The following is a 16,725-nucleotide window of genomic DNA, read 5'->3' on the forward strand; positions in this document are numbered from 1 at the left end:
GCCTCCTCACAGCCTCTGACGCTGTCCTATCAGCATGAAGCTGCTTCACACAGTGTGAGAGAGGTGGAGCCTCCTCACAGCCTCTGACACTGTCCTATCAGCATGAAGCTGCTTCACACCGTGTGAGGGAGGAGGAGCCTCCTCACAGCCTCTGACGCTGTCCTATCAGCATGAAGCTGCTTCACACGGTGTGAGAGACTGAGGCTAGAGGGAAGGGGGATCACTTCAAATAGCCGTGTCTCCTGCTCTGGACCCCCTAGAACAGCGGTTCTGGTGTCATATGGAAGATGAGGTCGCAGTTCTAGCTGTGAAACAATCGGCGATATCACTAGTTGAGTTGAATACACAGTTGGCAATGGAAGCTGTATACTATAAGATCAGGCTGTGTTGCTGGGCAGGGAAGGGGGAGAAGCAGTTTGGGCAGCATCATATAGAAAACATTACACCGCCCAGAGTGAAAAGAAAGAGTCGCCTCCTATTTGGCTATTAGAGCCACATTTACATATTTAGAAAAAAGCTCATAACTTGGCATAATAAACGTCATAGTAATAATAATAATAATCATAGCGCCTATTAGATTAGTTAGGAGATAGAAAATTAATAAACTAGTGACAGATCCTCTTATATGTTATTTTTTTCATGGGTTTTTGACGCGTTTTATCGTTAGGATTTTTGTAAAGAACAAACAAAAACAGTTTTGCCGCTATTACAAAAATAGCTGAAAAAGGAACACAACAAAAAGTACTCATGGAAATACACCCTTAGGTCTTGTTCACAAAGTGCCGAATTTGCTTGCATTTTTTAAGCCTGTCAAATTTATTATAATTTACGCTAAATTATAGTGGAAATGTATGCCTGCTCCTTTCTGTCCTAGATTTCACTCTGTGGGGCGTAGCATGGTAGAGATCCGCGCTGGGTCCCCGTTCAGACTACCCCCCCCCCCCCCCAACTTCCATTAGACAGTTAAATAGAAAAAAATAAAAATGAGACTCATGGCTCCTTCAGCACTCCAGCGCCGTTCATACTAGGACCTGACGCCGGGCAGCGTCAGGACGTGTACGTGACGCAGCACTAATGACACTGAAGTGCTGCGTCGCATATAAGGTCCTGTGGTGAGTATGTGTGTGGCATTCGTTTATCAACCCGGGGGAGTGTATGGCACACAGCCTGGCCGAAAGATGCCACACATTTATCAAGAGACTTTTCAGTCTATTGAGACTGCCGTATGAAACGCCAGTCTTCATAAATGGGTCCCTTTGTGTTTTTACAGGGTGTTGAAAACCACATAAGTGATCAGATGACCTCAGCATCGCACAGACAGGAGACACCACAGGCCACCACTTCACCACCAAGTCTATCTGTGAACGCTGCACCAGCACAGGACATAAGGGGGTGAGTAATAACATCCACATTTGGTTTTCCATAAAACCTGTTGCTCTCAGGTTACACATAAAATCTTGTCCTACTTCATATAGGTTGTTTCCTACTTCATATAGGTTGACAGATATTATTTATATTCAGTAATGATGAGGAAAAAATGGATTGTGATCCCTCAATAGGTCCAGTGGCATACACTATAGATAAGTTCACACGTAGCGTAAATACTGCAAATTTTCCGCGACGTATTTTATTGCGGAAAATCCGCAGCATAATACAGTAGCAGCAAAGTGTATGAGGTTTGAATAAATCTCATCCACACGCTGCGTAAATGATAAGCGGAAAACTGCTCAGAAATTGACATGTGGTGCTTTTTTTTTTTTTTAATCCACAGCATGTCAATGGTATTTGGTTAAAGAGACTCTGTCACCACATTATAAGTGGCCTATCTTCTACATGATGTGATCGGCGCTGTAATGTAGATTACAGCAGTGTTAAAGCGTCTCTGTCACCACATTATAAGTGGAATATCTTCTACATGATGTGATCGGCGCTGTAATGTAGATTATAGCAGTGTTTTTTATTTAGAAAAATTATCATTTTTGACTGAGTTAAGACCTGTATTAGCTTTATGCTAATGAGTTTCTCAATGGACAACTGGGCGTGTTTTACTATAAGGCCAAGTGGGCGTTGTACAGAGGAGTGTATGACGCTGACCAATCATTGACCAATCAGCGTCATGCACTTCTCTCCATTCATTTACACAGCACATAGCGATATAGCTATGTGCAGTGTAAATGAATGGGCAGAAGTGCAGGACGCTGATTGGTCAGCGTCATACACTCCTCTGTGCAACGCCCACTTGGCCTTATAGTAAAACACGCCCAGTTGTCCATTGAGAAACTCATTAGCATAAAGCTAATATAGGTCATAACTCCGTCAAAAATGATGGTTTTTCTAAATAAAAAACACTGCTGTAATCTACATTACAGCGCCGATCACGTCATGTACAAGATTCCTCTTTGCAACATATTCGGAAAAAAAGCCACACTATAAAAAAAAAAACACAACTCACATTGAAACATGCTTTTTTCTGGATCAAGCAAAAAAAAACAAAAAAAACCTTAGGCGTCTACGGGAGAAAAACAGCAGTAACTGCCTGAAAAAAAAAAGCAAAATAACCCTCGCTGCGATTTCAAAAATATACCACTGACCTAAAAAACAAAAAACAAAGAAAGGGCCACCAAAAATACAGTAACATCTGGTCGCAGTGTTTTTAGGCAAGAAAAACGGAGCAAATAATACCCCGGAAACACGTACACAGTCTTATTTCCACATATTGCCGACCATAGACATGAGCTAGCTGTCAGTGAATGAAGCCAATAGCTATTTCCATGGTCATATATATATATATATATATATATATAAGTCTTATAGTCAGATGACATGTGGGCTTCTTGGTGTGAGGTCACGGACTATGTCATGTACACACGCAGCAGTCTGCCTCTTTATCTCTGTCTGTGATTTTTGTGAGATTGACCTTTGTCCTGCTCCTTGTCATTGTCTTGTGTAGACAGTCCCTCACAGAATGGAGGGAGGGGTGAGGGCCCCAGGATTTAGGGCTGCAACAGCACACTCTTATCTCTTGTGTTATGCTAGTTAATGGGAGGGGGGGACATATACAAAACCTGCAAAAGGATGTAGCAACAGTTAACCCCTCACTGTAAATGTTGTAGACTAAATGTATAGCCAATAGACTGAGTGACGGAAAGTCTAGAAAACTCCTTTCCGCCATAATCACTAGTGTATGTCACAAACCTCCCGTGCTGATATGCAGTATGTGACTGATATAAATGACTGGTTTTACGATTAGTGGCGCCCATAAAACTGGAGACCAGAATAAGTAACATGTTATCATATACTTGCTGTAGTAAATCAAGCACTGACAGTAAATTACAGAATACCTGGCATCATGCAGATTAGGGCAGTTCATGGTTGTTGGTGTTTGGTTCAACTTACTGAGTCTTGCGCAAATAGTTTGGACATATTTGTTTTTTCCTAGGCACTCCATTTGAGATATTAGCGCTAAAGGGAATCTGATGTACAAATCCCCTCGCTCTTCTATTGAGATTAATCTACATTTCATCCCGATATGAATATGTTGATGTCACTTTTTTGTTCTTGCCTTCCTGACAGACCCCAGCAAAGAACAGAAGATGCTTCTTCCACTGTACAAGGTCTCATCATGGAGTTGTCGAATCTCAAGTGAGGCATGAATATTTGTATATTGCTTTAGGATGGAAATATGGAAGCCACATGTAGTTTTAAAACAAGCTCCATGTGTCCAGACCCAAAAACCCCACTCACATTGATCAGATACTTTGTCAAGAATACTGACCCCTGTGTACATGTATGACACTACACAACAATTGTTGCATCAATATAAAGAGATGTCCATTCACTTGATTAATTGATATATCACTGCCTATATGAACGATTAAAATTTGATTTTTATTATAGGAAAACCATACTAAAATTGGGCTAAATAGCCAAATGTACTGATAGAGGCGTAAGCACGGTAGACCACACAGAAGGGGGAGCAATTGGGGGTGCTGTTGAGGGCACCACACACTGCTGACCGATAGATCCCCCTGACTGTGTTATATTATAAACACCTGGTCAATCCGTGCCAATGAAAACGTGTCCCTACGCGTTTCCGCACCACTAGTAATCAGGGTGCTTCATCAGGGGTCACACTGATGTGGTTTTAACACATCTATATTATGGCCGGGAGACACCTATTGCGTGTCTCATACAATTCACCCGGCTCGTGCACGACACTAGTCAGCTGGTCGAACACGAGCCGAGTGAGATGCCGGGCATAAATGGTACTGGCCACTCCCACCCAGAGATGACGCGGCGGCCGGGCAGCCAATCCGCCACGAGCCACACCTTGACGCGGCCCGAGCAGGACCGACCCCCGGACGCTCGCTGTCACTGCAGGAGGGAGCAACCAAAGAGCCCCCTATATACAATAATATAACTACTATAATACAGCCCCTATGTACAAGAATATAACTACTATAATACAGCCCCTATATACAAGAATATAACTACTATAATACTGCCCCCTATATACAATAATATAACTACTATAATACAGCCCCTATGTACAAGAATATAACTACTATAATACTGCCACCTATATACAAGAATATAACTACTATAATACTGCCCCCTATATACAAGAATATAACTACTATAATACTGCTCCTATATACAAGAATATAACTACTATAATACTGCCTCCTATGTACAAGAATATAACTACTGTAATACTACCTCTATATAAAAGAATATAACTACTATAATACTGCCCCCTATATACAAGAATATAACTACTATAATACAGCCCCTATATACAAGAATATAACTACTATAATACTGCCCCCTATATACAAGATTATAACTACTGTAATACTGCCCCCTATATACAAGAATATAACTACTGTAATACTACCTCTATATACAAGAATATAACTACTATAATACTGCCCCCTATGTACAAGAATATAACTACTATAATACTGCCCCCTATGTACAAGAATATAACTACTATAATACTGCCCCTATATACAAGAATATAACTACTATACTGCTCCCTATGTACAAGAATATAACTACTATAATACTGCTCCCTATATACAAGAATATAACTACTATAATACTGCTCCTATATAGAAGAATATAACTACTATAATACTGCCCCTATGTACAAGAATATAACTACTATAATACTGCCTCCTATGTACAAGAATATAACTACTATAATACTGCTCCTATATAGAAGAATATAACTACTATAATACTGCCCCTATGTACAAGAATATAACTACTATAATACTGCCTCCTATATACAAGAATATAACTACTGTAATACTACCTCTATATACAAGAATATAACTACTATAATACTGCCCCCTATGTACAAGAATATAACTACTATAATACTGCCTCCTATATACAAGAATATAACTACTATAATACTGCCCCTATATACAAGAATATAACTACTATAATACTGCCCCCTATATACAAGAATATAACTACTATAATACTGCCTCCTATATACAAGAATATAACTACTGTAATACTACCTCTATATACAAGAATATAACTACTATAATACTGCCCCCTATGTACAAGAATATAACTACTATAATACTGCCTCCTATATACAAGAATATAACTACTATAATACTGCCCCTATATACAAGAATATATCTACTATAATACTGCCCCCTATATACAAGAATATAACTACTATAATACTGCCTCCTATATACAAGAATATAACTACTATAATACTGCCCCTATATACAAGAATATAACTACTATAATACTGCTCCCTATGTACAAGAATATAACTACTATAATACTGCTCCCTATATACAAGAATATAACTACTATAATACTGCCCCTATATACAAGAATATAACTACTATAATACTGCCCCTATATACAAGAATATAACTACTATAATACTGCCCCTATATACAAGAATATAACTACTATAATACTGTCCCATATATACAAGAATATAACTACTATAATACTGCCTCCTATGTACAAGAATATAACTACTATAATACTGCCCCTATATACAAGAATATAACTACTATAATACTGCTCCCTATATACAAGAATATAACTACTATAATACTGCCTCCTATATACAAGAATATAACTACTATAATACATCCCCACTATGTACAAGAATATAACCACTATAATACTGCTCCTATATACAAGAATATAACTACTATAATACTGCCCCTATATACAAGAATATAACTACTATAATACTGCCCCTATATACAAGAATATAACTATTATAATACTGCTCCTATATAGAAGAATATAACTACTATAATACTGCCCCTATGTACAAGAATATAACTACTATAATACTGCTCCCTATGTACAAGAATATAACTACTATAATACTGCCCCTATATACAAAAATATAACTACTATAATACTGCCCCTATGTACAAGAATATAACTACTATAATACTGCCCCCTATATACAAGAATATAACTACTATAATACTGCCCCTATATACAAGAATATAACTACTATAATACTGCTCCCTATGTACAAGAATATAACTACTATAATACTGCTCCCTATATACAAGAATATAACTACTATAATACTGCCCCTATATACAAGAATATAACTACTATAATACTGCCCCTATATACAAGAATATAACTACTATAATACTGCCCCTATATACAAGAATATAACTACTATAATACTGCCTCCTATATACAAGAATATAACTACTATAATACATCCCCACTATGTACAAGAATATAACTACTATAATACTGCCCCTATATACAAGACTATAACTACTATAATACTGCCCCCTATATACAAGAATATAACTACTATAATACTGCCCCTATATACAAGAATATAACTACTATAATACTGCCCCTATATACAAGAATATAACTACTATAATACTGCTCCTATATAGAAGAATATAACTACTATAATACTGCCCCCTATATACAAGAATATAACTACTATAATACTGCCCCTATATACAAGAATATAACTACTATAATACTGCTCCCTATGTACAAGAATATAACTACTATAATACTGCTCCCTATATACAAGAATATAACTACTATAATACTGCCCCTATATACAAGAATATAACTACTATAATACTGCTCCCTATGTACAAGAATATAACTACTATAATACTGCTCCCTATATACAAGAATATAACTACTATAATACTGCCCCTATATACAAGAATATAACTACTATAATACTGCCCCTATATACAAGAATATAACTACTATAATACTGCCCCTATATACAAGAATATAACTACTATAATACTGTCCCATATATACAAGAATATAACTACTATAATACTGCCTCCTATGTACAAGAATATAACTACTATAATACTGCCCCTATATACAAGAATATAACTACTATAATACTGCTCCCTATATACAAGAATATAACTACTATAATACTGCCTCCTATATACAAGAATATAACTACTATAATACATCCCCACTATGTACAAGAATATAACCACTATAATACTGCTCCTATATACAAGAATATAACTACTATAATACTGCCCCTATATACAAGAATATAACTACTATAATACTGCCCCTATATACAAGAATATAACTATTATAATACTGCTCCTATATAGAAGAATATAACTACTATAATACTGCCCCTATGTACAAGAATATAACTACTATAATACTGCTCCCTATGTACAAGAATATAACTACTATAATACTGCCCCTATATACAAGAATATAACTACTATAATACTGCCCCTATGTACAAGAATATAACTACTATAATACTGCCCCCTATATACAAGAATATAACTACTATAATACTGCCCCTATATACAAGAATATAACTACTATAATACTGCTCCCTATGTACAAGAATATAACTACTATAATACTGCTCCCTATATACAAGAATATAACTACTATAATACTGCCCCTATATACAAGAATATAACTACTATAATACTGCCCCTATATACAAGAATATAACTACTATAATACTGCCCCTATATACAAGAATATAACTACTATAATACTGCCTCCTATATACAAGAATATAACTACTATAATACAGCCCCTATATACAAGAATATAACTACTATAATACTGCCCCCTATATACAAGATTATAACTACTGTAATACTGCCCCCTATATACAAGAATATAACTACTGTAATACTACCTCTATATACAAGAATATAACTACTATAATACTGCCCCCTATGTACAAGAATATAACTACTATAATACTGCCCCCTATGTACAAGAATATAACTACTATAATACTGCCCCTATATACAAGAATATAACTACTATACTGCTCCCTATGTACAAGAATATAACTACTATAATACTGCTCCCTATATACAAGAATATAACTACTATAATACTGCTCCTATATAGAAGAATATAACTACTATAATACTGCCCCTATGTACAAGAATATAACTACTATAATACTGCCTCCTATGTACAAGAATATAACTACTATAATACTGCTCCTATATAGAAGAATATAACTACTATAATACTGCCCCTATGTACAAGAATATAACTACTATAATACTGCCTCCTATATACAAGAATATAACTACTGTAATACTACCTCTATATACAAGAATATAACTACTATAATACTGCCCCCTATGTACAAGAATATAACTACTATAATACTGCCTCCTATATACAAGAATATAACTACTATAATACTGCCCCTATATACAAGAATATAACTACTATAATACTGCCCCCTATATACAAGAATATAACTACTATAATACTGCCTCCTATATACAAGAATATAACTACTGTAATACTACCTCTATATACAAGAATATAACTACTATAATACTGCCCCCTATGTACAAGAATATAACTACTATAATACTGCCTCCTATATACAAGAATATAACTACTATAATACTGCCCCTATATACAAGAATATATCTACTATAATACTGCCCCCTATATACAAGAATATAACTACTATAATACTGCCTCCTATATACAAGAATATAACTACTATAATACTGCCCCTATATACAAGAATATAACTACTATAATACTGCTCCCTATGTACAAGAATATAACTACTATAATACTGCTCCCTATATACAAGAATATAACTACTATAATACTGCCCCTATATACAAGAATATAACTACTATAATACTGCCCCTATATACAAGAATATAACTACTATAATACTGCCCCTATATACAAGAATATAACTACTATAATACTGTCCCATATATACAAGAATATAACTACTATAATACTGCCTCCTATGTACAAGAATATAACTACTATAATACTGCCCCTATATACAAGAATATAACTACTATAATACTGCTCCCTATATACAAGAATATAACTACTATAATACTGCCTCCTATATACAAGAATATAACTACTATAATACATCCCCACTATGTACAAGAATATAACCACTATAATACTGCTCCTATATACAAGAATATAACTACTATAATACTGCCCCTATATACAAGAATATAACTACTATAATACTGCCCCTATATACAAGAATATAACTATTATAATACTGCTCCTATATAGAAGAATATAACTACTATAATACTGCCCCTATGTACAAGAATATAACTACTATAATACTGCTCCCTATGTACAAGAATATAACTACTATAATACTGCCCCTATATACAAGAATATAACTACTATAATACTGCCCCTATGTACAAGAATATAACTACTATAATACTGCCCCCTATATACAAGAATATAACTACTATAATACTGCCCCTATATACAAGAATATAACTACTATAATACTGCTCCCTATGTACAAGAATATAACTACTATAATACTGCTCCCTATATACAAGAATATAACTACTATAATACTGCCCCTATATACAAGAATATAACTACTATAATACTGCCCCTATATACAAGAATATAACTACTATAATACTGCCCCTATATACAAGAATATAACTACTATAATACTGCCTCCTATATACAAGAATATAACTACTATAATACATCCCCACTATGTACAAGAATATAACTACTATAATACTGCCCCTATATACAAGACTATAACTACTATAATACTGCCCCCTATATACAAGAATATAACTACTATAATACTGCCCCTATATACAAGAATATAACTACTATAATACTGCCCCTATATACAAGAATATAACTACTATAATACTGCTCCTATATAGAAGAATATAACTACTATAATACTGCCCCCTATATACAAGAATATAACTACTATAATACTGCCCCTATATACAAGAATATAACTACTATAATACTGCCCCTATATACAAGAATATAACTACTATAATACTGCCCCTATATACAAGAATATAACTACTATAATACTGCCCCTATATACAAGAATATAACTACTATAATACTGCCCCTATGTACAAGAATATAACTACTATAATACTGCCCCCTATATACAAGAATATAACTACTATAATACTGCCCCTATATACAAGAATATAACTACTATAATACTGCTCCCTATGTACAAGAATATAACTACTATAATACTGCTCCCTATATACAAGAATATAACTACTATAATACTGCCCCTATATACAAGAATATAACTACTATAATACTGCCCCTATATACAAGAATATAACTACTATAATACTGCCCCCTATATACAAGAATATAACTACTATAATACTGCCCCTATATACAAGAATATAACTACTATAATACTGCCCCTATATACAAGAATATAGCTACTATAATACTGCCCCCTATGTACAAGAATATAACTACTATAATACTGCCCCTATATACAAGAATATAACTACTATAATACTGCCCCTATATACAAGAATATAACTACTATAATACTGCCCCCTATATACAAGAATATAACTACTATAATACTGCTCCTATATACAAGAATATAACTACTATAATACTGCTCCTATATACAAGAATATAACTACTATAATACTGCCTCCTATATACAAGAATATAACTACTATAATACTGCCCCCTATATACAAGAATATAACTACTATAATACTGCCCCTATATACAAGAATATAACTACTATAATACTGCCCCCTATGTACAAGAATATAACTACTATAATACTGCCCCTATATACAAGAATATAACTACTATAATACTGCTCCTATATACAAGAATATAACTACTATAATACTGCCCCTATATACAAGAATATAACTACTATAATACTGCCCCCTATATACAAGAATATAACTACTATAATACTGTCCCCTATATACAAGAATATAACTACTATAATACATCCCCACTATGTACAAGAATATATCTACTATAATACGGCCTCCTTGCTGTGAGGTTGTGTGTCTGTAGCTCTCCTCATGTCTGGAGATAGCCCAGGGTGGGGCCACCCCCCGGACGGGGACTCTCCCCACGCAAGGCCCAGGCTTCCAGGCCTCTACTGGGAGAAAACTCCCAGGCTCTTTCTAATGTGGATACAAGTCCCAAAGTGAATGTTGAGCAGTGGAACACTCAGGATGGAAGCACCAGCAGCACAAGGAAGGAAGATGGAGAATGTAAAGTGAGTAAAGCAAATGTTGCAGCAGTAAAAAGTACTTGTGAGAGTGAAGCACTGGGGGGGCAGAGCACATTACAGGCACCTGGGGTGCAGCTCACCCCTCCAGCATCCAGACAGCGGAGAACATCCCTGGAGAGACTGACCTTGCAGCAGAGTGAATGGGTGGCCAGCGTGGCGTGCTCAGGCCGCACAAGGTCTAGCAGCAGTAAAAACATTGAAAAGTCTGTGGAGGCAAAACCTGCAAGGAATACTCAAGGTGTTTCTACAACTGTTACAAGCCTTGGAGAGAGTTTTCCAGCAGGGGGTGAGACCAGAGGAGCTGGGACGGCTAATCTGGAGGGGTCAGCGGCAGTTAGACATCCTGAGATCCTGCACCAGCAAAGCCCACAGTCTAAAGAGACAGAGCGTGCGCCCGAGCTGCAACTGGCGGAGGAAATCCCTGCTCTGGTGAGGAGGATGGGAGAGTTACAGAGCCAAAAACAAATGCTGCAAATGCAAATTGACACTATATATAAACTGAAGAACGCCAATCCTAAGAATGAAGCCGTATATGCTGCTCAGCTTTACTCACTCGGGATGCAACTCGCACAAGTGGTGAGGGAGATGGACGGTGTCCTGGAGAGGATGGGGCCACTCGCAGAGTCATATAAAAACAAGGAACGGTTTTCTACTATGTCCGACAGACAGAACCTTGATCCAGAGTTCAGATTCTCTGACGTGGACTCGGGGTCAGATATTTTCCCAGACGATCCCCGGCCAGGGACCAGACTAGTGCTGCAACCTGCAAGGTTCTCATTTCTAGAAGCGGACGCACAGAAAGAGGAGAAAGCAAAACAGCAAACATCTGCAGCTGTGTCTGAACAGGGGCATGGAAGTCGGATACCAGCACAGGCACCATAAGTCCCAGGATGCTCGGCACAACAGCAGGACGGTGGACGTTCATCCATGGGTCAGGGTGATGCGCTGACACAGCAGAGCTGTACTGCTGGGGCACAGACTGGGGAGAGTGGGAATGTACCTGAAGGGTTGGTGGTTGGAGGGAACGCACGGCTTGTGTATGATGTAGGTTTATCTGATGATGACATAGAGGTTGATGGGTCAGAAGGTGTTCAGAATAATGTGCTTGATTTCCCCCCTCTAATTGTAAGTACACAAGGTGTGACAGACCCCTCTAGAGCAGACACTCATCCTATAAGTCAGGACAGTGAGACCCGCCAGTCTCCTCCCAGAAATGCCTGGAGCCGCGGTGCTTCATCTTTTACCTCTGGCGCTAACTATACAGGCCAGGCTTTTAAAAGGGGGAATGTGGTGAGGTTCAAGCACAAGGGCGCCAAGGAGGACCTTCCAGATAGGAGGTTTGTGATCCGAGAACTTCTGTGTCACCAGATGGGTTTTGTGGCAGCAAATATCTTGGCAGTAATAAATCTACCAGACAGACAGGGCTATGATGTCAGCTTTAAGCTTACGCCTGACTTGGATAGATTCTGGGCACATTTTTCCAAGTTCATGGACAAAACCGGTTGGGATAAATTTAGTTTTATTCCAGTGTCCAAGCCAGATACCGTTGGTGTCAACATCCTCTTTTGGAATGAAGCTGTTCCTCCCCAGGATATTGTGGTCTGGCTCAGGCGGCACTTTGACCTGGTGTCTGACCTGACCAAGAACAGAGACGCTGATGGTATCTGGACTGGAGGGTGGAGGGTTCTGGTAAAACTGCCCCAGCATAACAATGTAATGTTACATTTACCCAATTCCTTCTTCATTGGGAGAGAAAAGGGTGTTTGTTTTTATCCTGGTCAACCCAGAAAGTGCTTCAAGTGTGGCAAGACCGGTCACCTGGCAAACATCTGCACCGTGGTAAAGTGTAACCTGTGCGGTGAAGTTGGCCATCTAAGTGCCAACTGTCAGAATGTCCGATGTAATCTGTGTGGGAGGGTAGGTCACCCGCACAGGGACTGTCCTGACGCGTGGCACAATATCTGTAAACAGATTCCTGTTGAGGAGTTTATGACTGAGACGGACGCTGTAGAGGAGGAGGCTCTAATGTCAGGGTCAATAATGACCAGACAGGAGGTCCAGCAGGAGTCAGGTCATCCAGGCCCAGAACACCAGCAGTCGGACAGTACACAGGAGACCATGGAGGTTGTCCCTCGGGACCAGCCACCGGGAGCCTCTTCTTCTGCATTACCATCTGAGGAAAGGAGGGGTATGCAGAATAAAAGGAGGAAAAAAGAACCCGTCCTCTCGTAAGCCTGAGGGAGAGGAGGAAAGAGACAGGAAGAAGGGGAACAGAGCAGAAGTAATGGTCGTATCTAATAGATTCAGTGTCCTGTCAGAGTCAGATGGGGATTTTGAACGAGATTTTTTAAAAATAGATGGTGAATACGAAGAAGACACAGGGGACCATCCCCCAATAAAAAAGAAACCTTGCACTGTAGAAACCCCAGGACCGTTCGATATGGAAACAGGTGGTCGGCAGAATGACCCCAATTCTTAGCCATTATGATGGGGGTCATTTATTTGCTTTTCTTTTTGTGTTGTGCTCTGATAGCCGAGTTTTCCTTAAAAGTTGCTTCCAGCAATGTAAACAGTATTAAAGTGAGGAAGACGAGGTTTACAGTCTATGATCATCTCTGATATCTGGATGCAGATGTCATCTTCTTGCAAGAGACTCGTTTAACCACAATTGGTCTTATACGTGAGGCTGAGAGAGAGTGGAGGTCCGGTCCTTCTTTCTGGTCACTGGCTGTGGAGCCTTATACCGGGGTCGCGATACTGTTTAACACCAATGATGTGACTGTACATAGGTTAACGGAGGTGTGTATGGGACGGTGTCTGGTCCTAGAAGTTACAATCCACGGTAGAAGGCTCCGACTCATTAATATCGATGGCCCACAGACAGTGACTGACAGGGTCCAGCTTTTTAATGATGTGAAACCATATGTCTTTACCTCTGTTCCTGTGGTGATGGCTGGGGATTTCAATGTCACGAGGACATCAGGTGACAGATCCTCTGGCAGAGCAGTGACCAGGGACTCGAATGTCCTAAATAAAATGATCTTACAGGCAGGCTTGAGTGATGTCTTCACACAGGGTGGTAGGAAGCCAAAATTCACATATTGTTGTGCTGACAGGAACAGTAGGATCGATTTGGCTTTTGTCAATGCTACAGAGATGGTTACTGGGATGAGTGAAAAAGTGGTGCCTTATTCAGACCATATGGCGCTGTGTTTCTGCTTAGGCGCCACTAAACGGACAGATATTGGTAGGGGGCTATGGAAACTTAATTCTAGTCTCTTGGACGATAGTCATGTGCAGAGTTGTGTTGTGTTGTCTCCCTCTTGCAAAGTCAATTGGAGAGAGTAGATTTTTATGATGGTGCTGCTGACTGGTGGGAGGATGTCAAGAAGGACATTGCATCGCTCTTAAAGAGACTGTCCATTAATAGAGGCAGGAGTAAGTACAGCCAGTATCTGAAGCTGCGTAGAGAACTAGAGTCACTTTGTTCAGAGGATAAGGGTGACAGAGCGAAGATCGATAGGCTGAAATCTGAGATCAGGCAGTATCAGTATAGTAGACACATGTCCCTGCTTCTGGAGAGGGATTATGGGCGTTTAGGGAAGCCCGATCCGTTTGAAAGTTGCCAAGACCAAGTAAAAAACAGAGTGGTCACAAGTTTGGTGGATTCCCAGGGTGTTCTTCAGGAATCTCGGGAGGGCATTCTGGGTGTGGTGAAATCCTACTATTCTGTCTTGTTTCAGAAAAAGATATTGGATAAAGAGAAAATGACTAAATTTTTGAGGGCAACTCCAAGCCCTGATACTGCTAATGTGGATTTTTCACCCTTGACAGCAGAATTGACAGTGGAGGAAGTTGTTGAGGCCATCCACAACTTGCATCAAAAGAAGGCACCAGGTCCGGACGGTATAACAGCCGAATTTTATAAGAAATGTAAAGACCTTTTAGCACCAATTCTGGTGAATGTGTACAAAAGCTGCCTAGAAAACCACCTGATGTATTCCTCCATGAGAGTGTCTTCATTGATTTTGCTTTCTAAGGGTAAAGACCCTGGTGACGTCAAGAACTGGAGGCCAATTGCCCTCTTGAATGTTGACAGAAAGATTTTGGCAAAAATTCTGTTTTCTAGATTGGTCTGTTTGTCCCCAGCACTGTTGGCAGGCTCCCAGTGCGGCACAGTAAAAGGGCGGAACATCTCTGGGGCCGTTATCTCCATCAGGGAAATGTTTGAGAGATGTAAAGCTCTTGGGTGTGGGAGATATGTTGTTGCTCTAGACCAGGCTAAAGTCTTCGACAGAGTAGATCATGATTATCTATGGGCCACTTTGATAAAGTACGGTATTCCGGGACAATTTATTGATTGGCTGAAAACTTTGTATTGTGAGGCAGAGAGCTTTCCTATGATCAATGGCTGGCAGGGCGACACTTTCGGGGTTGAGGCGGGGGTGAGACAGGGTTGCCCGTTGAGTCCACTTCTGTATGTTTTTGCCATAGACCCATTTCTGCGGTTACTGCAGTGGTGTGATTTTCGAGGCGTACCGATCCCGCGTTGCTCACCCCTGAGTGTTGTCGCCTACGCGGATGATGTGACGGTAGTGATAGCTGAGCCTAGTGAGGTGCAGATGTTGTCTGCAGCCATCAGAAGCTACTCTGAGGCCTCCGGGTCTCTGGTCAACCTTGAGAAGAGTGAAGCTTTCTGGGTATTACACAGTGATCCAGACTTTGATCTGCCACAATTTGCGAAAGCCTCCACCGATATTAAGATTCTGGAAATTAAATTTGGGAGGGATGATAATGCCAAACTAAATTGGGAGCAGAAATTGGAAGCCGGAAATGCAAAGGTTCAGCGATGGAGAAACTGGAGGCTGACCTATAGTGAGAGGGTTAAAATGTTGAAGACTTACCTGGTTCCCGTCTTCTTGTATGTTTCTGTCATTTTCCTTTGCCAGAATCTTTCTCCGCTAGGCTCTTTAGCCTGTTCTTCCAACTTTTTTGGGGGAACAGGTTGAACCCAGTAAAAAGAGGGATTACTTACCTACAGAAGAGAGAGGGTGGGTTGGGTATGTTAAATCCAAGGGTTTTCTTTGACTCCTTGTTTCTTAAAACAAATTTTGGCAAAC

At 38.8% G+C, this 16,725-nt stretch overlaps 1 protein-coding gene across 4 annotated transcripts in view; it reads left to right on the forward strand.

Annotated features, from left to right (window-relative positions):
- The window catches only part of BRME1 (break repair meiotic recombinase recruitment factor 1), a 48,631-nt gene that overhangs the window by 8,495 nt on the left and 23,411 nt on the right, over positions 1 to 16,725 (forward strand). For 2 of the 4 annotated variants that reach the window (XM_075859158.1, XM_075859159.1), the window contains exons 5-6: positions 1,271 to 1,392; positions 3,574 to 3,642. In XM_075859158.1, coding sequence (XP_075715273.1) covers positions 1,271 to 1,392; positions 3,574 to 3,642 — 191 coding nt within the window. Of the gene's footprint in view, positions 1 to 1,270; positions 1,393 to 3,573; positions 3,648 to 15,442; positions 15,503 to 16,725 lie in introns of all 4 variants that reach the window. The other 2 variants (XM_075859160.1, XM_075859161.1) reach the window with 2 other exon arrangements.

Source organism: Rhinoderma darwinii, chromosome 3 (genome assembly GCF_050947455.1).
Source record: "Rhinoderma darwinii isolate aRhiDar2 chromosome 3, aRhiDar2.hap1, whole genome shotgun sequence".
Taxonomy (NCBI): domain Eukaryota; kingdom Metazoa; phylum Chordata; class Amphibia; order Anura; family Rhinodermatidae; genus Rhinoderma; species Rhinoderma darwinii.